General features: G+C 49.4%; 1 protein-coding gene across 1 annotated transcript; it reads left to right on the top strand.

The window, feature by feature from the left end:
- The first annotated feature begins 14,450 nt into the window (after positions 1-14,450).
- On the top strand, positions 14,451-21,125 carry LOC126525949 (uncharacterized). Its single transcript, XM_055067664.2, has 2 exons — positions 14,451-14,571; positions 18,528-21,125. Exons 1-2 carry the CDS (start codon positions 14,560-14,562, stop codon positions 20,901-20,903), a joined length of 2,388 nt encoding a protein of 795 aa, XP_054923639.2. The 5' UTR covers positions 14,451-14,559; the 3' UTR covers positions 20,904-21,125.
- Positions 21,126-24,521: the final 3,396 nt, after the last annotated feature.

The following is a 24,521-nucleotide window of genomic DNA, read 5'->3' as shown; positions in this document are numbered from 1 at the left end:
GTTTTATTTTGTCAGCACGTATAACCTTGCGAATTTGGAGTCTAAGGCCTCCCAAAAGACACATACGGCGCTTTACACATCGATGTAATCGACGGATTCTTAACGAATGAGTTTGATTCGATCGATCTTTCGCCTGCGGCTTACCTGCCCCCCTTTTACCCAGCTAGGAGGCGCTAAAATATTCACTTGGCTGGCGTTATACGGTATGCGCAGCACAAACGAAACACAATGGATCGGCCTTCGTCAGTTTTCACATTGTTTTCTCTCAAACTGTGTTTCGGCAGTCATTTCACTGCTTCCGCACTCCCTCTTCTATTTTCGCAATTCTTTGATCACTACTCGTTTAGTTTGCTATCGCTTTGCTTTCATTAGGCTGTCATTGTGTTTTCACTTTGCTTTAATTGTGCTCCAGCCTGGGTCCAACCTTGGTTCCAAGGTGCGTCCGCGCTTTGTTCACTGTACTTTGAATTTTGGCCTTCATGATTTTCGCTCGGTTTTCACTCTTCGGTCGCAGCATTTGCAGTGCTTCTGCTTCCAGTTTCCTTTTGCTGTATGAATGCAAAGCTTTCTTTGCCTCTTTCTCAAGGTTTGGCACTCGTTGCCATTTCCTCGACAAACATATTTGACCAACATGGTTGCCGTCAACAGCATCAGCATGCAACAGGCATAATACATCCCTTGCGTCCTCTTCACGGAGCCAGCTAACGCTTACAGGCGACGAGGCTGGGCTCGATTCATGCGCTACTTGCTATCTTGCAAACTCAGTCAATTCTTCGCGTCACTAAAAGTACTACATTGCGTTAGATATGCATGTTTTTTAAATGCTTTCACTTGTTTATTTATATTTTATTTCGTTCTTTTTAATCTGTTTTCACTCTGTTCCACTGCTTTCTCGCCACGTATATCACTGTTGTCACTAAGCTTTCACCCTGCTATCACTCTGCCTTCACAGCCTTTTCATTCTGGTTTGAATTATTTAGCATTTCTTTTAATGGTTTCTAAAATTATGCCACTCCATTTGTACTTTGTTTTCAATGAATTCTACGCTCCTTTTACTCTCTGACATATCTTGTTCTTTTTTGTTTTTTCGATCGGCTTTAACTGCGCTTTCTTTTATTTATTCACGTATAAACCCTAAGGGCCTGATGTCATTACATAGAGCGGGAGTAGTTTACACAATTGAAACCAATAATACAAAGCGCAAAGCATAAACAAAGACAGTAAATTTTAGCATGAACGTACAGAAACTATTAAAAAACCAAAATGCTTTAGGGGAAAAAGAAAATAGGAGACTGAATCAGATAGTTAGGCGGAAAATTCATGTCACTAGAAGAATACTCAGTGAGCGGTATACGCAACACACGATAACTGCAGAATTTCACACATCAATACAAGTTTGTGATTAAAAAAGATGAGAGATATACAGGTGAGCGGTCACAAACCAAGATGACTTGTGAGTGAACTTGTTATGGATGGTGACACAATGTCTCCCGGTAGTTTATTCCAATGAGTAATGTCAACTGTACGCAAGGTATCGAGTTTTTAAACATTTTTGTTACTGTTCCACCTTGTTTGCAGACTTTTCATCTAGTTTTTTATGAGCTTTCACCCTGCTTTAACATTGTCACTTCTTTCTGTTTACTCTCGTTTTACTCTTTTATGCTTAATTTTCACTGTGCATTTGTTTTCCTGCCACCGAAATTTTACTTAGTTATCTCTGGCTTAGTTTCTCATTTCTAAATATGCTTTAACTATATTTTCTGTCTGGGATAATTTTATTCTTCCTCCGCTTTCACTATGAATTTTCGGCAGGCTATGACGCTTTTTACCCTCCTTACACTGTTTTATTTTACTATCGTTACACAGTTTGAACATTTCTTTTTTAACTTGTCGAACTGCTTTCACACTGTTATCCCAGATTAAATTTTTATGCCTGTTTTTACTGCTTGTTTATTTCGGTACCATTCCTTCGCCAGTGACTTTCACCCGGCTTTCACTGCTTTTTTTTCGTTTCGCTCCTTCCATAGCTGTACTGATACGTGACAGTTGCACTTAAGGCACTGTTTCTCTCAGTTCTTCCATCGCGGGAAACTCAAGGCGTAATTTATCACATTGAGTATACTATGCTTACCAAGTAGTTTTCGGTGCATTGCGCTAAAGAACGCAGCCCAAGCGGCGCACTCCGGTACAGAAGCCTTCTGTGTGAGCCTCAGGTAATCTTCACTTCTTTACGCTCCAGGTTATCCTCGTGCGTGTGATCCTGAAATCTAATCTGCTCACTGCTTAAGTCTGAGCCGTCATAACCGCAACCGCGAGAGAAGGGCCTAGTTCTGCAGTAATTCGTAATCCTCTCCCCTCCGAAGCGTATCCACTGAGCAACGTTTTCTTTTTCGGCTGTTTGTACTTACTCTTCCCATGTTTGCAATTCCACGCATCGCAAAAGCAATGACGAACATGCCTGTCGGTACCCTGGCCAAGAGGTCCCCTTTTATTTCTGATAGTTCTATCTTTATACAGTGTTATCCCTATCCCTCGCCCCCGCCCACCTCACATCCAATTCAATGGATCACCAATTCGCCCAACTGGTGACGGTGATGCTCTCAGAAACAGGCGTAACGTTTCATCCAGCTTATTTTCGCCCACATACCAGTGGCTTGGGGCAAGGCTGACCCGGAGCGTCTGGTGTTCGAAAGAACAAAGACTCTAGGAAACACGTGACTATATACCTTGCACCGGACGTCCAAATCGCACGACACCGCTCGCGGCACCGCTATTAGGTATCCGGAGGCAATCGTCAGCTGCCGCCAGCAGGCTTAAGGTGCGAGCTTAAACGCGAGTGTGCCAAGGCTCCCATTGGCACGCCGCACACGTTCGGCCCGCGGATGCCTCATAAAGTAAGCTTAGGGGAGCGAGCTAGCACCGAGCGACCCCTCGAAAGCGAAGGAACCGCGACAGCGATGCGATGTGCACCGTTCGAACCTCGCCGCGCACGCACTGGCGTCTCGCGTACGGCGATATACGTTCCCCCACCACTCTCCGGCAACCATATACGCTCGCAATCGCATCCTCCAGAGCTCGCGGCGATTTTTTTTCTCGACCCTAGATCCACGCAGCGATACTGCTAAGAAGACAAGGAACTTCCGTCTCGCCGTTTCCATCTCCTTAAGCGCACCGTCGAGGACGTCCTCAAGGTCTCTGCTCGTTTCCTTTGTATTCATTTCCTTTCTGTTTTTTTTTTGTTCCAAACAAAAAACAAATGTGCGTTTAAAAGATTTCACCCGGATTCGGTGAGATCTTTAAAAACGATCCAAGCACAGTATTTCTAATAGGCAGGGAAAACGCTCAGAGTAAGAGTCTTGCCGCTTTTGCGTAATGAAGATCTCCGTCGCGTCAGGTCGGCCTGTCCGAAAAACTGCTGTCTCGTTACACAGGCCCATACCGAGTGCTTCGTGCCGTGACTCTCGTCACCTACGAAATCGCCCCTGACGCCCCATCTGCTTCCCAGTCCAGTGATATCGTGCACGTTACACGACTGAAGCAGTATCAGCCTCCCAGTGATGACATTTAGACGCTCCGGGACGCCGCTTCTGCCGCCGGGAGATTATGCTATACGCGTCAGTTATATGTTTGTTGGAACGAGGCGCGGGGGCGCCATCACTCTAGAAAAGAGGAGGAAGAACAAACTGGGCTCGCGCTGTGAATCTAACCGGTCAGCGCTGCAGCCGTTGTTGTAAATATAATCTGTAAATTGTTGCTCGTCTTACTGACTCGTCCTTCTCGTAACGATATGAAGTTGTTTTTTTTTACTTCTAAATGAGATGCAATCGGTTTTTAATGTGCTTAATTTCATGCGCCAAGTGTTACACCAAGAGTTGTTTGTCTGCAGTTAATTGCGAAGTTCTATTTGATCGACTGAGTTATGTAGGGCTGTATACACAGCACAGTCATCAGCGAACAGTCGCAACTGGACGGTGCTCTTAACGGTAAACTGGATATCATTAATATAGAACAGGAACAACAGTGGTGCAAGAACCAGCCTCTGTGGTACTCCAGAGTAGACAGCAACTGGCTGCGAAAGATGATTGTCGGTTGCTACATACTGTTTCCGATTTTTTTAAATTGAAAATCCATGGCATTATTTTGTTTTGAATATCAAGAGCCATTAGTTTTGTGATTAAACCATTATGCGAAACCTCGTCTAAACTCTTGGAGAAGTCTAAAAACATTCCATCTAATTGTTCATCGTCGTTAATTGTGTTAACTACGTCCTGAGTTAATTCAGGAAGTTGAGTTGTAGTTGAAAAACTTGATCTGAAGCCGTGCTGTTCTTCGTAGGTTAGTTCATTTGTTTCCAGGTGAGCTATTATTGCCTTAAATATTATATGTTCCGTTATTTTGCCGCACGAGCTTGTTAGTGGCGTTGGGCGGTAGTTATTTAGATCTATTTCCGAGCCCAATTTGTGTAGTGGAATTATTTTAGCCCTGGGCCAATCGTCTGGTTATGCCGATGTTTGAAGATAAAGTGTGAATATGTTCAATAAATAGTAAGATACCAAAATTGTTTATCGACTTGGGAATGAGGTTACAAGGTCGTGACCAATGGCTTTATCTAAATTAAGTTTATATAGAAGCGATAGCATGCCCTCTTCACCTACGGTTAGTTGTACCGTGGATACCTTCAAGGCGTAAAGTTTTAGTACCGCATTCATAGTCTATTTTGTAGAAACCGGTTGGAAAAAATTATTTATTTCATTAGCGATGTCCACAGGATCGTTGACAACTTTATCTGGTTTTAATTTGTGAGATGGTTTCCCCACCTTCTGACAAACATCGCCAGAATTTCTGGTGAGTTGTGGGGCATAAATGAAGGTAAAGTAGTGCTAAAGAAATTTCTTTTTGCCTCTTAAATCTGTTTTAGAACAGTGTTAAGATTATCTATGTTGTTCTTAGTTTCCTTTTCCTGCCGTCGTTTTATTTTTGTTTTCAACTGTATTATTTCACGAGTTACCTATGGGTATTCCCGATAATACGTTTTTTTATCCGGAATAAAGTTTTTTTCGCAATATTTAACAATACTTGTAAAACATGTCCATAGTTCTTTTACGTCTAATAATTCATTGCATGTATGGAACTGGGATTGTAGGAAACTTAATACAGCAGAGTCATCTGCACGCGTGTAATATTTACGTAAGTAGACTCATACCCTACTTACTTTAATTAAACTAAGTAGGTTTTTATGGCCACATGGCTGATATTGGGCAGGATAAGATAGGCATTTTGTGGTCTGAAATGGCATTTTTCATAGACACAGAGGAACCTTGTAGTGTACTGCTTACAAAATGCTAGACAATGACGATGACGTTACAGCGATACGAGTGTTGTCAGTTACCAGTTGCTCTAATGAAAAGTGAACGCTACAACCAGTAGTGATTCTAAACTCCCAATGTCTCAGCCGTCGTATGAACGATTGCTCCAGTTTATTCTGGGGAAATTAAAGTCACCGGCTATAATAATTTTTGGCCTAGAGTTAGTGTGATTTGAGAGGTAACCATGCATCAGTTAGATGTAATCAGGCACAGCCTTTGGTGGCCGATATATGCCTGTATAGTTATACTTTTGTTACAACATGTAATTTTGCACCAAACCCTTTTATGGTCAGGAATGCCATCAAGTTCTAATGATGTTATGTTGTTTTTAATTGCTATTCCCCCGCCGCCCCCTCTTGACCCTCTGTCCACAGGGAGCAGTGTGCACGAAAAAGGAACAACTTCATAATCTTGTACGCTGGAGATAAGCCACGTTTCTGTTAATATTAGAACATGAGGTTGATGAGATGTGATCAAATTCTTAAGTTGTTCAAATTTATTTTCTACGCTTCTAGCATTAACGGAAAGGATCCTTAGTAGTTTGATAGCGGGCTGACAATTTGTATCTTTCATTTTCTTAGAAACGTTTTGCGTAGTCGAAGTTGATTGCATATTTTGCGATTAACTTGCTTTCTGCGATGTCTCAATCCTAACATTCCTTAGTGGATTGCAAGCATCACCTTTCCCATCGATTTTCAATTTGTCAAACGTTAGTTTAACTTTTGCACCATTTGATCTGTCGTTTCCTGCAAAGTGCCACAAGTGCGGGCGCATTCCTCTTACTCTTTTAGAAAATCTTCAGAAATAGATAGTGGTGTACCTTTAAGCTTATAACATCAAGAAAGGATTCCTTTTCTAGTATAATAAAACAGTCGAATGATGATAGGACGTTCTCGACACCTTGGACATTTTGTAAGTTCCAGGCTTTTTCAATATCGAGAAGAAAAAGAAGACGGTCCTTGTTGGCCGATCAACTTCTGGGGGCCGCTGAACAGGTCATCCTTGTCACTTCAGGTCACCCAGGTCACTTCAGGCTTTTCTCACGCCAACGCAAACGCCAACAGAAACATTCGGCGTCTTTGCAGCATCTCGAGCATTTATGTAGGTGTTCCTGAATTCCTGATTTTATTTTTGACCCGCTAACGGAGGCCCTGAAACTCAGCAGCAGTGTCATTGGGGACCGTTGGGGATGGTAGTCCTGCAGCGTGAAGACACGTTGGGGCAGTCTTCCGTGTAGGAATATGGCTGAGGCAATCGCTGTAATAGCAGTGCGACGTGCCGTGATATATGCCGAGATATTTCGTTGCACCTTGACGCATAGGGTGCTGCTCAACTTCGACAACCTGCAGGAAATTCTCGAAGACATGGTTGAATTGCACGAAGAGTCCGTCCACTTGAGGACAGTAGACTGAAGAGTGTTTGAGGTGGAAAGCTCGTTCCTCAAGGAACTTCACGAACTGTCTGAATACTGTGATACTGCGGGTTGACACCGCAGAAGGAACCCGGGGAGGCTAAAGTGGACTCGAAGTAACAGCGAGAGTTTAATGACGTAGATGGTTTGCATACAGGAGAACGCTTATATAACAGGTAGGCTGTACCAGATGAACCCAACAAACAACACCCTGTACAGCTGTAACATGGATTTTGTGGACACGCCGCAGTTAGTTCCTGCAAGGAACCTGAACAGATGACATATAGCAATGAGTCGTTTTTTCACGTGGTTCACGTGAGGAGTCCAGGATAAGTCTCTAAAAATCACAACACCCAAGAACCTGTGACTTCTCCTAGACGATGTCACTTGTCCGTTGATTGATATCGCGCATAGAATGATTGCTTCTGTAGGTAGCTACGAAACCAGAGATATATCTTGCCATCAAGTCCTATTGCTTCTAACGCTTTAAGGATGGCTTCATGGGTAACGTTATTGTAAGCCTCTTTAACGTCTAGAAACAAGGCAGCAGACAAGCGTTTACAGGTCTTCTGGAATTGGACGTACTTTACCAAGTCGACAACATTGTCTATAGATGAACGGCCGTGCCTGAATCCTGTCAACATGTCTGGATAAATTTCATAGTGCTCTAGGTACCACTCCAGACGCGTTAGAACCATTCGCTCCATTACCTTTGCTACACAACTAGTAAGCGCGGTCGGACGGTATGACGCAGTGTCCAAAGGCGACTTGCCAGCTTTGAGAAGCGGAATCAAGTGACTTGTTTCCATTCCTTGGGAACCATGCCCGTCTGCAGGAGTGCCTTTCGAGCGCGTTCACCAAGGCTACACAGAGCGCGGTATGTAACGCCATCTGGTCCTGGCACAGATGAACGCCTACACAAAGCAAGCGCAGCCGTACAGAGAAAAAGGGCACTCCATACGGGGATCACATGAGAATGGTGAGTGGTCAGGAGCCTGTATTCCCGTGGAACTTGCTTCACCGGAAATCCTCTTACAGAAGGATTCTGTGACGTCAGTCTCTTGGCACTGAAGGTAAAGGGCCAGGGAATTAAATGGGTGGCGCTGTCCAGGGGTTGCACGGAGGCCAAGAACAGTTCTCCATATAAGAGACAAGGGCTTTCGGGGATCCAGAGACTCGCAGAAAGACATCCACCGTTGTGAAGCCAGCATTCTTCATACGACGATGCATTTTCTTCTGTGTGCGTCCAGCCAATATCAAATCATGAATAGTCTTTGTGCGCCTATATCTTCTTTCCGTGCGGTGGTGAATTGCCCTAAGTTTCTCTGAGTGGAAAGGCTGCCGCTAGTACTACTGGGGCTACGAGTAACAATCACATCTCCCGGAGCTTCCGGACGACGGATGGAAAGTGATTATCAGACCAAAAGGGGGTCTAGCAGTGAGAAGAAACACTTCACAACCGATACTCGGCGAAGCTGTGCGTAGGGCTGCGCCACTTGAGTGGAAGAAGACAAAGACTGATCTTGTCTTCGGGAACGACAAACAAAGTACGATTCTTTTCCATACCTTGAACTTTGAGTGTGCGGAGAAGGTCAGGGGTATCGAAACTGAAGATTGAAGATAAGGACCATGAGGTGACCGTGTACATGGTGGCACCTGAAAACTGTGGTAAGGGGGTCGTGCATGGAATGGACATACGCATGACTGAGGGGACGATAACGGAGAGTTTCGCCGGTCATGAACAGAACCCAGAGATTCTCGGGATAAGAAGAATGGGCCGATCTACCACAGTCATCATCACCTTCGCGGAAGCAGAGGTGCCGCGTACGCTGGTGTGTTTCGGCATGATCATGAAGTGCTTCCTGTTCAAGAAACGCTGCGAAGTGTGCTATCGGTGCAGTGAACTGGGCCACGGATCGGACGTTTGCAACAGTTCACAAGCCAAGTGCCGCAGGTGTGGTATGTCATTCCCGCCGGAGGGCCACCAGTGTGTACCACAGTGTGGTTTGTGCGGCAAAGAACATTTGACTATAGATAAGAAGTGTACGATGTTGTTTCGCACGCCATATATTGTCAAGAAACGACAGTGGGATGCGAAGCTTGCAGCGAAAGCAGAAGAAGAGAAAGCGCCGAAAACAGTGCTGCAGCAGCAACAACAGGTGCGATGCAGCCGTCAAGACGGTGCTCGCGAGAGATCCAAGGGCACGCCGAGAGACCGCTCGGCATCGTTCCCCAGGCTTACACCATCGACGCGAGAAGAGGCTTGTTCTCGTCCCGAGCAACACTCCAAGAGTTCACAGATGAGTGCACCACCGAACTCCCAGGTCGGCTGGGTGGACAAGGGCTCTCAGGATTCCGCAATGGTGAAGGCTCTTAAAGAACAGAACAGGCTCATGCAGGAACAGATAAGAACCATGAAGGCGTAATACAACAACACGCAGGAGCAAAACAGAGAGCTCCGAGAGCAGATAACATTGCTAAATAAGCGCATAGATGAGTGAGCGCAGAAGGACGAGAAAGAGATATAACAACCTGTGTCAGAAACCTCCTAAACAGGAGCGGGTGAAGGATGTTGAAACAGCAAACAACTACGGGCAACGTTCCGACAAAATTGAACAAGACATGAAACTGCTTCATGGTATGATTCAGCAGATAAATGAGCAAATGAGGCCTGAGTCCGCGAACAGAGCCAGGCAATGGCAATGGCTGTGCCAAGAAATTCAGAAGTTTAGAGATGGCCCAGCACTGTAACACAATTTGGCAGTGGAACTGCAGGTGTTTGTCACGCAAACGGGCCATTCTTCAGTCAACCTGACCAACGGAGATAAGCCGGAAGTCATAGCTTTACATGAATGTGGAAAGAACACGAAGCTTGCTAGCTATATATAAATCATATGCGCGACGAGGGGACAATACTCAGGTCGTCACTCTGGTCAAACGGAACGTCACAGCGTTGCAGCAGGAGACGGGGTCAATGCAGATGGATCCCGTACGGATCGAGCTAGTCTCTCGTACGCGGAAGGATAAAAATCTTTTTGTATTAAAAGTCTGCAGTTCCCTTGGGCACAGGTGTAACTGCGGTTTTGACGATCCCTTCGCCAAAGTCAGGATGATCGCAAAGGGCAGCCCGCTCCTCGTAGGGGGTGACTTCAACGCACATCACCCCGCGTGGGGATAATGGTTTGCGCAGGTTGAAGGAAAGGATTTGTAGAATAGCATACAGTAGAACGGTCTGACCCTTCTGACGGATCCCTTGAGGCCAAATAGACAGGGTAACAGTGTCTCGCAAACACCACGCCAGATTTCACTCTGGTTGGAGGAAGGATCTAGGAAACGTGGTGCAGTACGGGTGAAGATCTGGGTAGCAACCACAGAATAATTGAGATAGTCGTAGAGGACGGTCCTTGTGTAGCTCGCCCGAAGAAGCTAGAAGCTGTGAATTGGCATGCCTTCAGGGACAGTCAGTCCAGCCAGTATGGCATAGAAGACATAGATGAATTGAGCAAGGGAGTTATTCAATTGGTCCACGATGCCACTGAGGAAATTTAGGTGGATCAGAACCAGGAAGGAGTTGACAGACACATGATAAACCTGTGGCGCAAAAATCAAGAGCTCAGCTTGAGGGTCCCGCAGTAAAGAGGCGATAGAAATCTCCAAAGGCAGTTGGCTGCGTTGAATAAGGAGATACCGGAATACGCTTTGACTCTCACCAAGCAAAACTGGAGCAGCATTTGCGACCAAATGGATCACAAAATTCGTAGTGCAAGGACCTGACATCTGCTGCGGCACTTGCTAGACCCGAACAAATCCAAGCTAGAGGCTAGGCGGCAGCTACAAAGGCTCGTTTACAAATACGAAGGAACGACCGATGAGCTCATCGCCGAGGTCAGGGATAGATATCTCAGCTGTGTGGAGTCTGGGTCCCTGCCCGAATATTCGGGTTTAGAGAACCCGGATCTTGACAGCCCGATCATGGTAGGTGAGGTCAGGGCCGAGATAAAGCGTCTGAGGACGAAGACGGCTGCAGGGCGCTATAGGATAAGTAATAGGATGGTTAGAAATCTGGACGATACGTCTGAAATCTGACAGCGTACATGCCGGCCTGTTGAGACAGAGGGCAGCTTCCACGGGCGTGGAAGGATGCCAACCTCGTCTTCATTCCAAAGCCGGTAAAGAAACCTAGTTTTGAACATCCAGTGCCCATTTCACTTACTTCGTGCGTGGGCAAATTAATGGAACATGTTATTCAGAGCAGGCTGAAATGGTTTCGGGGAGATCAGGGACTGTACCCCGACACCATGATTGGTTTTAGGTCTCATCTATCGGAATGCAACGTCATGCTCCAGCTAAAAGTACAGGTGATAGACAACAAAACGGTAGACACCAAGGTAGTCGTGGGATTGGACGTTTCTAAAGTATTCGATAATGTGAAGCATTCAGCCATATTGGAGTGTCTAGGAGGTCTCAATGTGGCCACGAAGACTTACAATTACGTAAAGGATTTGCTTACGAATAGAATGGCAACGATCAGCTTGGGAGGGCATTCATTGGAAGGTATTAAACTGGGAAGCAAGGGTAGGCCGCAGGGATCAGTTTTGCGGCCCACCTTGTTTAACGTCGCAATGATGGGTCTTCCCGGGAAGGTGGCAGGGACAGAAGGACTGAACCACACGCTGTATGCGGAAGATCTCACGCTATGGATGAGCAGAAGCAGTGACGGGCAGATCGAGGAGACGCTGCAGAGGGCACTCAAAGCTATCGAGAAATATCTGGAGGCTATTGGCCTCAGGTGCTCGGCGGAGAAGTCGGAGGCCCTTTTCCTAACATCGTAGGCGCGGCGACGGGGAAGGGAACAGGACCCGGGACAAGACATCGAGCTGCCGGTGAACGGTAACATTATTCGCAGTGTCGACAGTATCAGGGTCTTGGGTTTGCGGAGTCAAGCGAACGGGAAAAACGCCGAGGAGATCCAACGACTGGAAGCGAGTACCAGCCAGACGTGCGGATTACTCAAGCGAGCGAGTTTAGGCTGAAGCCTCTACCCCGTCATCTATTTGACGGGTGCAAATAAAGTCACTTCTCTCTCTCACTCTCTCTAGGCACCCAGCAACGCACTCCGCCAGCGGCTACATTCCTGGCTTAGTCTACATTCCTGTAATTAGGCTACATTCCTGACTCGACCAGCTACGACCTACACTCCCCCCCCCCGTATCGCTCCCGGGCAGCCTGTGTTTAGTTTCCCGACAATGGACACAACCACGCAAGTATTTCTCCAGGTCGACTCCATCAATCGACCATTGACTCGTTCCTGTAAAGGCACCTGTCGTGTAGTTTCGCGTTCAGACGAAATCTTTAAGGTGCGCGTTCGCGGAAAATAGGAGACAGTGTCGTGCAACCGCGTGAAACCAGCCTATGTTGAACATTAGCTCCTAATACGTTCCGACATTTACACCTAACCGTCCGGCATTCCAGGCAGGGAGCCCTTGTAGTGACCGTCCGTCACTTCGTTGTCCCCACCGTGGGGGTCATTGCCCCCCTGCTCCGGAAATGCAGTGCCTCACCGAGGGGCTCATTGCCAGCTGCTCTTTTTTGGAACCGAAGCGGTCTGCCCGACTGGGGCGCCAGAACTGCGACTCGGCAAACCTGCTTTTCCTTTCGAATAAAGCCAGTTGACTCTCCGTTCTGAATCCGTCAAAACGTGTATTCCTTGCCTCCGCCAAACCGAGCTCCCAGCAGTTCCTAAACAATAACAATGTTTCTACCAAATACCAGTGAAAGCTTCGATTAAACTGATTCCCACAGCGTGTTTTGTGCCCTTAAACTCTCTTTTTCTTTTTCTCTTTGCATTTGGGCCTTCAGCGAATCCACGTAAACAAAGAAAGAAAGAGAGAAAGAAAGGCAATGATGTTACGCACAGGTTTAAGGGCGTGTAATATGTCTTAAATTGAACATGTGTGTGTCCTGAAAAAAACACTGATATTGTTTACTTACCGAGAACGCTCAAATCGCCTTTTCACCCGTATCGGCGCAATAAATCTAAATCAGGCGCCAGCGAAAAAAAAACACACACACACAAGGAAGACAGAAATGAGAGAATTTGCGTATCTATAATCGATTTCGTCCTTATATCCATGTTGTGCACCCGAGTCACACTTGCATAGCCCGATATAGAGTGAGATGGTGTGCCCCCTGGTAGGCAGGTAGATCAAAATCATCTCGGTAATTTTTTTTTTCACGGTCGCTTCTGTCCTCTCGCCTCTACGAACAATTCTGGCACGCACGAACAAGCAGCAAGACCATCATCATCGCCCTACTGGCTATAAAACAACCAGTAAACATCGAGCTATCGAAAACACATCGCCCAGGCACTATCACGGTGCGCAGTAGTGCATGCGATCAAACGGTAGAAAGAAACATAGAGACGCGCCCCACGCGTTCGACCGTAAAGGCGTCTCCGAGGGCTTTACTAAAGCAGTGCCCAAGGCCTGCCATTCGCGGCGGCGTCCCTTACGCGTCTTAGTGCTTGTTCCAGCTTGTATCATGCGCGCCGGGGAGCCAACTATCTCGAGACCACCGCTCCCAAATCGAACGGGAGTGTGACAATACCGACGGGCGCGCTGGCGCGCAACCAGCGAGCCTCGCACGTAAGCGCAACCTCGCGCCCTTTCAGACGCGTAAAAGAGCGCGATAGCGACGACCTCGGACGTTTAATTTCAGCCGTGCGCCTCCCTCTGCTAAGACGTGCGGAGGTGCGCGAAGGAGGTTGCAAGGGGTTCGGATGATCAGAGTGGGGGAGTTGTGGAGGGGGGGAGGGTTTGCGTTGCTAGCCTGTGAGTGTCTAACACGACAGCGGGTCGCGCTCGCAGGTGTAACGGGCGGCGACGTTGCGCTTCCTTCTTATCGCCAGCCACCGTCTCTCCTACCGATGCCGAGTTGAAGCCCATTCCGGCGTCGTGCCTTTGGATTGCGCAAGGACCCCGTAGAGCAGCCTTCGAAAGCGCGGCGCATTTTTTTTTCTCCAGGGAAGAAGAAGAAGAAGGCATCGCGACGAGCTAGCTAGTTGCACGCAGTTGCATTCAACGAATGATCAGCGGGCCGCTACGAAGGAACAGGTGCCGACGGCGAGGGTGCTTGGGAAGGAGGTTCGTCGGGCAATGGCGCCTTTGTACGTGAGAGATAGGCGCGCCTTTATATACGATGGAAGACAAAAGCCGTTCACCGTGGAGGAGGGGCCGGGAGGTTGAGGGGGAGGGGGGGTGCGATGGGTGCTCCGGTGGGTGTATGACGTTTCGGAATGGGACAGTGTCGCAGCGACGTTGGCTGCAGCAGGCGTTTAGCGAAGGGGTGGTGGGGTTGGGATGCGCAGCAGATGATATAGTGAGAGAGAGCATCAGGGGACGGAGGAGGATAGTCTGCGAAGAAGACTGGGACATTTCCACGGGGCGCTTATCTTCACCCCTGGTCGGGGATTATACAATGCGGGCAAGCCGAACATCTTCCTTTCCACTATGTTTTGTCTCGGTGCGCCTTCGCCTGTCGTGACTTTTCACCGGGAGGTGGAAAGTGAAAGTGTGTCGTCCTCGCCGTCGTCGCCGTACGCTGTTCGACGCGGCCGATCTTTTGCCGATGGCGAACACGATGGGTATAAAAGGCTGGGAAGTGGCTCGACGGCTCTCATCTCGCGCCACGGCTCTCCTAAACAGGAACATCTCAAGACAACAACACAACACAGGAGAGAAAACAACAGCACAGCGTGGTTAGCGGACCAAGCAACCAGTCAACATGAAAGTCCTCGTAAGTATATTGCATCGGTCGATGCGAGCACGCTTCGATGCGCCACCGTTACTGCCATTGGGCTGTAGGGCCGTGGTGGGCCGGCAGATCATCCTGGACTATGGGGGCGTTGGCGCGTGCACACTGGAGGATACGACGACGCTGCGACCGGAAGTCCAAGAAGCCGTGCGGCGTACCTCATTGGGCTATATGATAAACAACGACCGGTCCACATCCCTAACCGCTCAAAAAATAGGGCCAACGTTGCTGCGATAATAAGTAGCGAAAATCCAGCCTTTGGACAACATTAGACCAACATTAACCCCGCTTCCTCTGCTGCTTAGGCCACGATCCCCTCCACCCCCCTCTTAATGGAGTTAAGCCAGCGCAGTGAGCCTTTGCAGTACAGGTGGATGAAAGATGGTCCCCCACTGTTTCGTGGGATCTTTTGCGTGACTGGTTAGGTTTAGACCTCGTCATTGCGCAAGAAAGAATAAGGCCCTGACAGATGAGGAGCTGTAAATCTCTATTTAGGAGGAACCACTTCTCAAACTGAGAATGACGAAGAATTCTGTTCATCTGTCTGTAACGCGGCAAAAGAAAACCCTGGGAAGAAGCGTGTCTCCTCAATGTGTTTGGCGACTAATGTTCACGCAATGCAAAGTGAAAAAAAAAAAGTAGAAACGAAAGTAACTTTGCCGAACTTTCTCTAAAAGATCTGACGCACGTCAAGTAATGTTGAAAGTCCCTACGTTATCGTCAGCTGCTGTGTATGATTCGATGAACGCGCTTCCAACTGTTAACTTCGTGGTTGCTTAAGGCATGTGCCATACCAGTAGCTACAAGCTTGCGAAGATACACGGTATGTCGGAAGGTTCATTGCAACGTTGAGTTAAACGTTCGCTACCTCTCTGTTGGCTATGCTTGTAAAACCTGCCTTTCGTAAGTAAATTCGTGCTAGCTTCATAGGCTGTGACTTTCGATTAGGCAATGTAACAGATGTTCAAATGAAACGTATAAGGCAAATCTGCGTGTTCCAAGCGAAATTACCTGTCTTCAGAGATGATAAAAGAGCGCCGGCATTTGCTTGAAAACAAGGCTAAACTAAGAAGGAATGTAGAGAACATTTAGCGTAACGCTAGTATCCGTAGAACCGGTGTTTCAAACTAGCATTTTTAGTGAGATTGTTCCGGGCCCCTTGGTATCGCATTCTCCTCTTCAAATTGTTACGTAACCAGAAACATATAGACGAGGTTGCTACCCGCGAAGTCGAACTGGCTTTATGACACAATCGCAAGATTACTGGATTTGAAGAGCGGCTATGTAGCTGCGAAACTATAACTCTGTCATGTTCACTTACCCCGTAGTTCTCAAACGATCGTCGACTCGACGCTCTTTCTCTGCCCCACGGTGTCGAATACTGCGCCGCCCCTCGGCTGAAGAAGACGCCACACTTACCAACAATGGCCGTGAATGGTCATGAAATGCAGTGACGACTTCAGTCGAAGGATGGCGCTGCTATCTGCTTCCTTGAGTCCAAGAGAAGCATTGAGCGAACGAAGGTTCTATAACAAGGAGTTTAATCTAAACATGTATTCTAAATTGGTAACATCATGTCTTGCAACATTTTGACGCTTGTGGAGCAGTTCGGCTTGCACAGGTAAACCCTGCGTTTTGTGGGCCGGAACGAATGCACGCGCTCGTCTTTTCTCTCGAAGTTTTCGCCCTCATTGTAAGCACTCTCTGTAGGGTGCTATTTTCTGAAAGAAAGCTGGTGACGTGTTAATGTGGCGTTGCAGTTAGACTACGTGTGATGTAAGGCTTTCATATCTTGCATGAGCGCCACCTTGTGATGTAGGAGTTAGTATGTCGCGAGAACGACTAAACTTCCGAGGAGTACCTAATAGTCAATGTGAAATTACGGCAGTCGCCTTATATCCAGACATCGAAAAGCTGAAACCGAAACATTGTAAAATATTAATTGCAATGAAACACTTGGTGTCTGACAACAATTTAAACGACCACGAAAGCTGACATTAATAGATGAAGACAGGAAGCTTATATTAAACATTGCGTATCACACAGTGTGCTCATATATTGTGCAACTTTACTGTTGGAGAAGGTAAGGAAACAAGTTTTTCTTTCTGCTTTTCATCAAGGCAAGCACAATAGCTCGTTAATATTCAAGAAGAGTTCATACTGTTTCAGTTATAGAACTGGATCGAAAAGTCCGTTAATTCGTGTTACTGAGCACCGATGCGCCAATATATGTATCGGCTATACAACAAAATAAAAAAAAATTGTTATAGAATAACCAGCATCAGCGTTAAGTAAAAGTCATGATAGCGGACTAAGTATTTTTTTCAGGATATCAACTGCACTGACGGGCAGAACCAATTGAGCATTTGAAGTGTGAGGAGGTAATGATGACTTAACTGCAACGGAGGGGAGTAGAAAAGCATATGTGAAAGTCGGTTAAGGTAACGGCAAATTTACAGTGCCCCTGCGTATTGTTGCGTTACAGTCACGAAACTAAAGATGAGCGAAAGGCCCACAATTGGGGAGAACGCATGCTTTGTCAGGTCTGCTTGACTAGCTCGACCCGCCAGAAGAAGAAATGACTAATTTGTAAGTGTAGCACGGGACCACGTGACTTTTTAACGCCCAGTGTGAGCTGAGAGTGAATGGCGCTGTTTTTACATTCAGGTGCTGATGGGGTGTCCAGAATGGAATAGAATTTATTAACAGGAAAGACGGAGAGGTCGAGCTGAGCTAGTGCGCTTTAGTCTGCTACTCTGCACTGGGGAAGAGGGAAGGGGAGTGAAAGTACTGGGATGGATGATAACGCGAGGAAAAAAGAAAGGCGAAAGCACAGAGCGCTAAACTCTCAACTGAATCGTTGTTACAAACCTAAGTACCCTAAGAATACTAAGCCATTAAAATCAATTTCACCTTGATTGAAACATATTGACAGAGTACTGACGCGTTCAGCACCCTGTAGTTTGATAAAAAACGCCTCGTCTATCTGACATGCCGTAGTGTCGCGACTCGTTTTCGAGATTTTCCCTTCCTCGGGGTGAGGCTTCCACAATGATTGCTTGCAATGACACGGTGAACGGGTGCCAGTTCCGCTACACAAAGGCCATTCAAGCTCTCTTAATCTTCCGTAGACGCAACTACTGGTTTGACCAGCGTACATTTTTCCACACGTCAGGGGAATGTAAGAAACAACCCGTCATTTCGTCCCCGCGCTTCGCGCTACTTTCTACATCACAGCATCTCCACACACCAACTAGTCAAGCAAAGCTCCTTGCACACGAAGACGGATGAGCACAAAAAAGTCAATGATCGAGATTTGCGAATTCTCTAGCGTAGCAGAATATAACGCCTGTCTCAGTCTTTGTCAAACTTGATCTAAGCAGTACCCGCTCATCCTAAACATAAGTCATCAAGAGTTGATAAGCACTTTTAATCTTGTCTTGGTTAAGGGCGCGACTTTCAGGCGTAAATGGAAGGGTGCCGTGCCATTGTATACGCTTAGCGAGCAAACACTATCGCACCAGGAGAGCTGCTGTATGGAAGCTTCATTCCTCGCGATAACGAATGTCTCTTCCAATAAATCAGCACAGGATTATGAGACACTACCTGCGATAATAATCTCCTAAACACCAATTACAAGGGCGCCACTTTTCCGGTGGCCAGAACGAAAATGGGCTTTGCAGCGCGTTTTCATTCCCGAGTCCCAATCGATTCGAAACATTATATCGCTCGCTCGCGGCAGTGTTCTCAAAGCAACCGGTAATCCCCCGGACGTGTGGATAGAGAGTTCAGATAGCGAACCTGAACAACAAGCCAAGCCAAACAAGGCGAGGCCATCGTGCGAGGCTTCGGCGGATGCACTCTGTTATCGCGCTCTTCTTCGAAGAACGCGGCCAGCCAACTCATCTAGGCCATTGTTGTTTCTTGGGCGCACGCAGGCCGCATCAGTATTCTTGGGAGTCCTCTCCATCGCCTACGGCGGCTTCCTGCACGGTGGTGGCGGTGGCGCCGTCCTTCACGGTGGCGTCGGTAGCGTCCTTCACGGTGGCGTAGGGGGCGTGGCCGTCCACCATGCCGCTCCCGCTGCCACCTTCGTCCAACACGCGGCCCCGGCCGTCGCCGTGAGCCGCCCCGCCGTCAGCTTCGCGGCCGCCCCAGCCGCCGCTGTCGTCCACCACGCTCCGGCGTACGCCGCCCCAGCCGCCACTTTCGCTAGACCAGCGGGTCTCGGCTTCGGCTTCGCCCAGCGCTTTGTCGCGTCGGCTCCGGCCGTGAGCTACGTCCAGCACGCCGCTCCCGCAGTCGCTGTCAGCCGCCCTGCCGTCAGCTTCGCTGCCGCTCCTGCCGCCACATACGTCCAGCACGCAGCTCCGGCCTACGCTGTGAGCCGCCCGGCAGTCAGCTACGTCCAGCACGCCGCCCCAGCAGTAGCCGTCGCCCGCCCGGCCGTCAGCTATGTCCACCATGCCGCCCCAGTTGCCAGCTACGGTGTAGGCTATGGTGCAGGCTACGGTGTAGGCTATGGTGCCGGTCTCGGCTTCGGTCGCACCTATGCCGCGGCCCCAGCCGTCGCAGTTAGCCGTCCCGCTGTGAGCTTCGCTGCACCTGCGGTCGCCGCCGCTCCGGCTGCTGTCGCAGTTCACCATGCTCCCGCCGTTTCCTACCGTACCGCTGCCGTGGCCGCTCCTGTAGCCACTTATGGCGCCGGTCTCGGATTCGGCCACACCTACGGTGCCGGTCTCGGCTACGGCCACAGCTTTGCTGCCCCAGCCTTCGCCCGCCAGGTTTCCTTCTCTGCTCCGGCCGTTGCTGCAGCCCCTGCCGCAGTAGCAGTCCACCACGCTGCTCCAGCCGTCACAGTCGCCCGCCCTGCCGTGAGCTTTGCCGCTCCCGCTGTCGCCGCCGCTCCGGCTGCCGTCGCCGTCCACCACGCTCCGGCTGTCGCCTACCGCGCAGCTGCCGTCGCTGCTCCAGTCGCCACCTTCGGTGCCGGTCTTGGCTTCGGACACGCTTACGGTGCCGGCCTCGGCTACGGCCACAGCTTTGCTGCCCCAGCCTTCACCCGCCAGGTTTCCTTCGCTGCTCCGGCCGTCGCTGCAGCCCCTGCCGCAGTAGCAGTCCACCACGCTGCTCCAGCAGTCGCAGTCCACCATGCTCCAGCTGTCGCCTACCGCGCAGCTGCCGTCGCAGCCCCGGTCGCCACCTTCGGTGCCGGTCTTGGCTTCGGCCACTCCTACGGAGCCGGTCTTGGCTACGGCCACGCCTTTGCTGCCCCGGCCTTCTCTCGCCAGGTCTCCTACTCTGCTCCGGCCGTCGCTGCAGCACCTGCCGCAGTAGCAGTCCACCACGCTGCTCCAGCCGTCACAGTCGCCCGTCCTGCCGTGAGCTTTGCCGCTCCAGCTGTCGCCGCCGCTCCGGCTGCCGTCGCCGTCCACCACGCTCCGGCCGTCGCCTACCGCACAGCTGCCGTCGCTGCTCCGGTCGCCACCTTCGGTGCCGGTCTTGGCTTCGGACACACTTACGGTGCCGGCCTCGGCTACGGCCACAGCTTTGCTGCCCCAGCCTTCACCCGCCAGGTTTCCTTCGCTGCTCCGGCCGTCGCTGCAGCCCCTGCCGCAGTAGCAGTCCACCACGCTGCTCCAGCAGTCGCAGTCCACCATGCTCCAGCTGTCGCCTACCGCGCAGCTGCCGTCGCCGCCCCAGTCGCCACCTTCGGTGCCGGTCTTGGCTTCGGCCACTCCTACGGAGCCGGTCTTGGCTACGGCCACGCCTTTGCTGCCCCGGCCTTCTCCCGCCAGGTCTCGTACTCTGCTCCAGCCGTAGCTGCAGCCCCTGCCGCAGTAGCTGTCCACCACGCTGCTCCAGCAGTCGCAGTGCACCATGCTCCGGCCGTCGCCTACCGCGCAGCTGCCGTCGCCGCCCCGGTCGCCACCTTCGGTGCCGGTCTTGGCTTCGGCCACTCCTACGGAGTCGGTCTTGGCTACGGCCACGCCTTCGCTGCCCCGGCCTTCTCCCGCCAGGTCTCCTACTCTGCTCCGGCCGTCGCCGCAGCCCCGGCTGCAGTAGCAGTCCACCACGCTGCTCCAGCGGTCGCCGTCCACCACGCTGCTCCAGCCGCCGTAGCCTACCGCACCGCCGCCGTTGCTGCTCCCGTAGCCACCTACGGTGCTGGTCTTGGCTTCGGCCACACCCTTGCCGCTGCTCCCGCTTTCGCGCACAACGTTCACTACAAGACCATTGTCAACGGAGGTGCTGGCCTCGGCTATGGTGCCGCTGCTCCCCACATCAAGATCCTCAGCCCCGTGAAGAAATAAGCTATGACGTCCTCATGCTCAAGGGGAGCGTCACCACCCGGGCGGTCTGGGACAACGGTAGCCACCACTGGCGCTCTTCTCAGCAGCAGGCTTATTTATTGCTCTCAATAGCCACTATGCTGCCCTTGTCCGCCGCCCGGACCAGATGCAGACAGGGTCTGCTGGGACGCGTTATGCACGCCCTAGAGAAAGAAAATAAATCCTTCTTTCGCTGGAGAACAACTCATCTCTGCTTCCGTAAATCTGCTTTGCCGACTCTCATTTTGGCCTCTGTGCTGATTTGTGTATGTGAAATATCACTAAAGATGCGCGCTTGCTCCTCGCACCCAACGATAGCCGATCTTCTCGAGTCACCAAGAACTTGGCTATTCATGAATGAAGTGGCTCATCATAGGAACGAAGTTGCTGCTCAAGCCCAGCGTTCGTGCCGATGAGGTAAATCTAGCTTTCGTGTGATTTCTGTTCAACGCTAAACAAGTGGGCTGATTAGCCTCCGGGGTCCTTTCTCTTAGCTTTCACTCAAACTATCCTGTCTCTTTCCTCTTAACTTGTTTTCTCCCTTTTGCCCTTGCTTAGTGTAGGATCGCAAGCCAGCTCCAACATGCTTAACATTCCTGCCTAATAATAATAGAAACTTTATTGCAATGGAAAATATTTCCAATTCTCTCTATCTTCCTCAGAGAGTGACCCTCAATTCGACTATTTGCCGAGAGATTGTACTGGGCTTTGTGAAAACGACAGGGATAGAATTCGATCTTGCGTAGGCATCGGCATTGGCTACTGCAGAGTGGTCGTTATTAAGGTCCTGGTTTCGTGCACGACTATCTTCTCTGGAGGCATGGAAAGTAAAAACACAGGGCTACCTTTAATGTTGACAGCCATGTAGATATCTCATTTATATTTCTCAAGAAGTGATATGAAAAAAAAAAACATGCGATGAGGTGATAAACATAACAAGAGAAAAACAAAACAAACACACGTACCGCAACAAAGCACATTTCGTAAGATGGTTAAATGGTCAATATAGAAAAACAGTATATGTTGTCGTGTTAGTGCATTGTGTATGACGTTTCCCGTTTTCTAATACACTCTAGCCCGGTTATAACGAAGCCACTTATAGCGAAATAGCGGTTATAACGAAGGGATTTCAATTTCCCGTTCCCATCTTTGCATTTTCAATACATTTTGGGTCCGGTTTTAACGAAGTAAATAAGAGCGCGTCAGCGGATATAACGAAGAGATTTAATACGAACCGAAAAATAATCTGTCAATCAACACATTTTTGCATCGTTGAGGTGATTTTTTCCGCTAAAATAAGACCAAAAATCGGCTGACGGCGTCCTCTCATGGCGTCGTCTGCTCTCCCGTGGAGCGAAAGGTTGCTTCACTGCATCGCATGGCAGCATCGATGCAGCATGCAGCTTTGGGATTCCGCTAGCGACTTGAACCTTGTGCCTGCGGGTCTAAGCCACATGAAGTTCGTTTTCGCCGACGAAGACCTTGTTGCCACCGAGGACTTTGCGACTGAAGAAGTTGCCGGGAGTGTCATGGAAGAGACCTTGGCGGACAGCGCCTCCGACAGCGAATGCGACGATGCTAGTTGTGCGCCTACGCCGGTCACCTCCGCAGCGGCCATCGCAGCTGTTGACACGCTACGGATGTACCTCGGGAGTCCGGAGTTCGACCAGATCTTTGGTTCGAAGTTGGATGGTATGGAAGCCGTAATCCTGAAGTCCGCACTCGCGAAACGTGTTCAGGGGACGCTGGACCACTTCTTTCAGCGGCAATAAATCGGTATGCCCATGTTAAAATTTTTTTTCATAGTCCACATATAACGAAATAGCGGATATAGCGAAGTAATTTCCGATTCCCGCTGACTTCGTTATAACCGGGCTAGACTGTATATATATAAGCTCTCTTACAGCACCCTCACCCATAGCTTATCTAACCACTCCACGTAACGGTGTCCTTCTTTCGGTCTTTTGTGAACCTTTCCCTGCAATGTTTGCGTCAGCTGTACGTAACATAACGTCAACTGCACAGAGGTAGGCTAAGAGAAAAAACAGTCTAAGGTAGTAGAAACAAGAGACAGGGGGTGGCAGTACAGAAACTCCGCGCATAGTGTATCGACGGTCTTATGTGGTTCATGGAAAAGGTACCGGATGCACTCAATGCAAAGCCAGAAACGAGAAAAAATGGCGGGCCTGTAAGTACTGCTCATCAAGTCACTAGAGCAAATCCATGCTCAAGATATTTGTACATGACGTTATAATTCTACTCTCTGCTCGGATCGAAGAAATTTATCACAATACATGTGGGATAGCACTTGTTGTGAATGGGAAAGTGCGAATTAAAATGAAGGCACGTTATTGCGTTGTAGTCAAACACAAACATAATATAGACTACACCGTATGGTAAATAACTGTGGGGCGCGTCTGAGTGTCAATTCAAAAAAAGCAGCAGAACACGATACGCATTGTGACCGAATTAATGCTTCATCCAGCTGCTTATACTACACGGGAAAGGAAAGTTAATGTATACATTGCTAATTACTGAAGGGGCACTTCAGGTCCCTCACCAGACCAAAGTTGATAAGATCAGAGGCGTTCCGGAGGTGGTGTGTACTCAAACAACCCCTGCGGAGTCTGCACCGACACCGCTTTTCTGGTCTCGGGCTTGAATGAATGAATTCTGGGGGTTTACCGGCCAATTAAAGCCACAATTTGATTATGAGGCACGCCGTGCTGGGGGACTGCGGAAATTTTGACCACCACCGGATCTTTAGCGGGCCCCAGATCCACGGGACACAAGCGTTTTTGCATTTCGCGCACATCGAAATGCGGTCGCCACGGCCGGGAGTCGATCCCGCAACCTCCCGCTTAGCAGTGCAACACCATAGCCGAGTGCAGCGGTGGCGTAGAGGTAGAACATCCGCCTCGCGTGCAAGAGGTCTGTGGTTCGAATCCCGGTGCCGCGCAATTTTCGACCGGATTAAAAAAAATCCGCGTGTTGATAAAAATTGCATAAACGGCCTGGAGTGTGGCCTGATCCCGGTGACCAGAACCGGCGACGCACTCCAGGATTGGCCACCCTGGTGCAGTACTTGGCCACAACCTCCTATATGAACACAACAATCAAACCCCGGCACTTAGTCCCCAGCAGCTGCGAAGCAACTGACCACGGCGGCAGTCAGACCTGCGACGCAGCAGAGGGTGCTAAGAATCCCTGGCTCCGGACAGGCCGCTATTGGAATATGAACCTGGCAACGTTTAACGCTAGAACGTTATCTAGTGGGGTGAGTCTAGCAGTGCTATTGGAGGAAGTAGAGGGAAGTAAATGGGGCATAATAGGGCTCAGTGAAGCTAGGAGGCCAAAAGAAGCATATACAGTGCTAAAAAGTGGGCGCGTCCTGTGCTACCGGGGCTTGGAGGAGGGACGAGAACTAGGAGTTGGATTCCTGATCAAGAAGAATATCGCTGGTAACATGCAGGAATTCTATAGCATTTACGAGAGGTTGGCAGGTCTTGTTGTGAAACCTAATAAGAGGTACAAAATGAAGGTTGTACAAGTCTATGCCCCTACATCCCGTCATGATGACCAGGAAGTCGAAAGCTTCTA

This window comes from Dermacentor andersoni, chromosome 8, assembly GCF_023375885.2.
Source record: "Dermacentor andersoni chromosome 8, qqDerAnde1_hic_scaffold, whole genome shotgun sequence".
Classification (NCBI taxonomy): domain Eukaryota; kingdom Metazoa; phylum Arthropoda; class Arachnida; order Ixodida; family Ixodidae; genus Dermacentor; species Dermacentor andersoni.
Note: the sequence above shows the minus strand (reverse complement) of the source record. Positions and strands in the feature narration are given on the sequence as shown.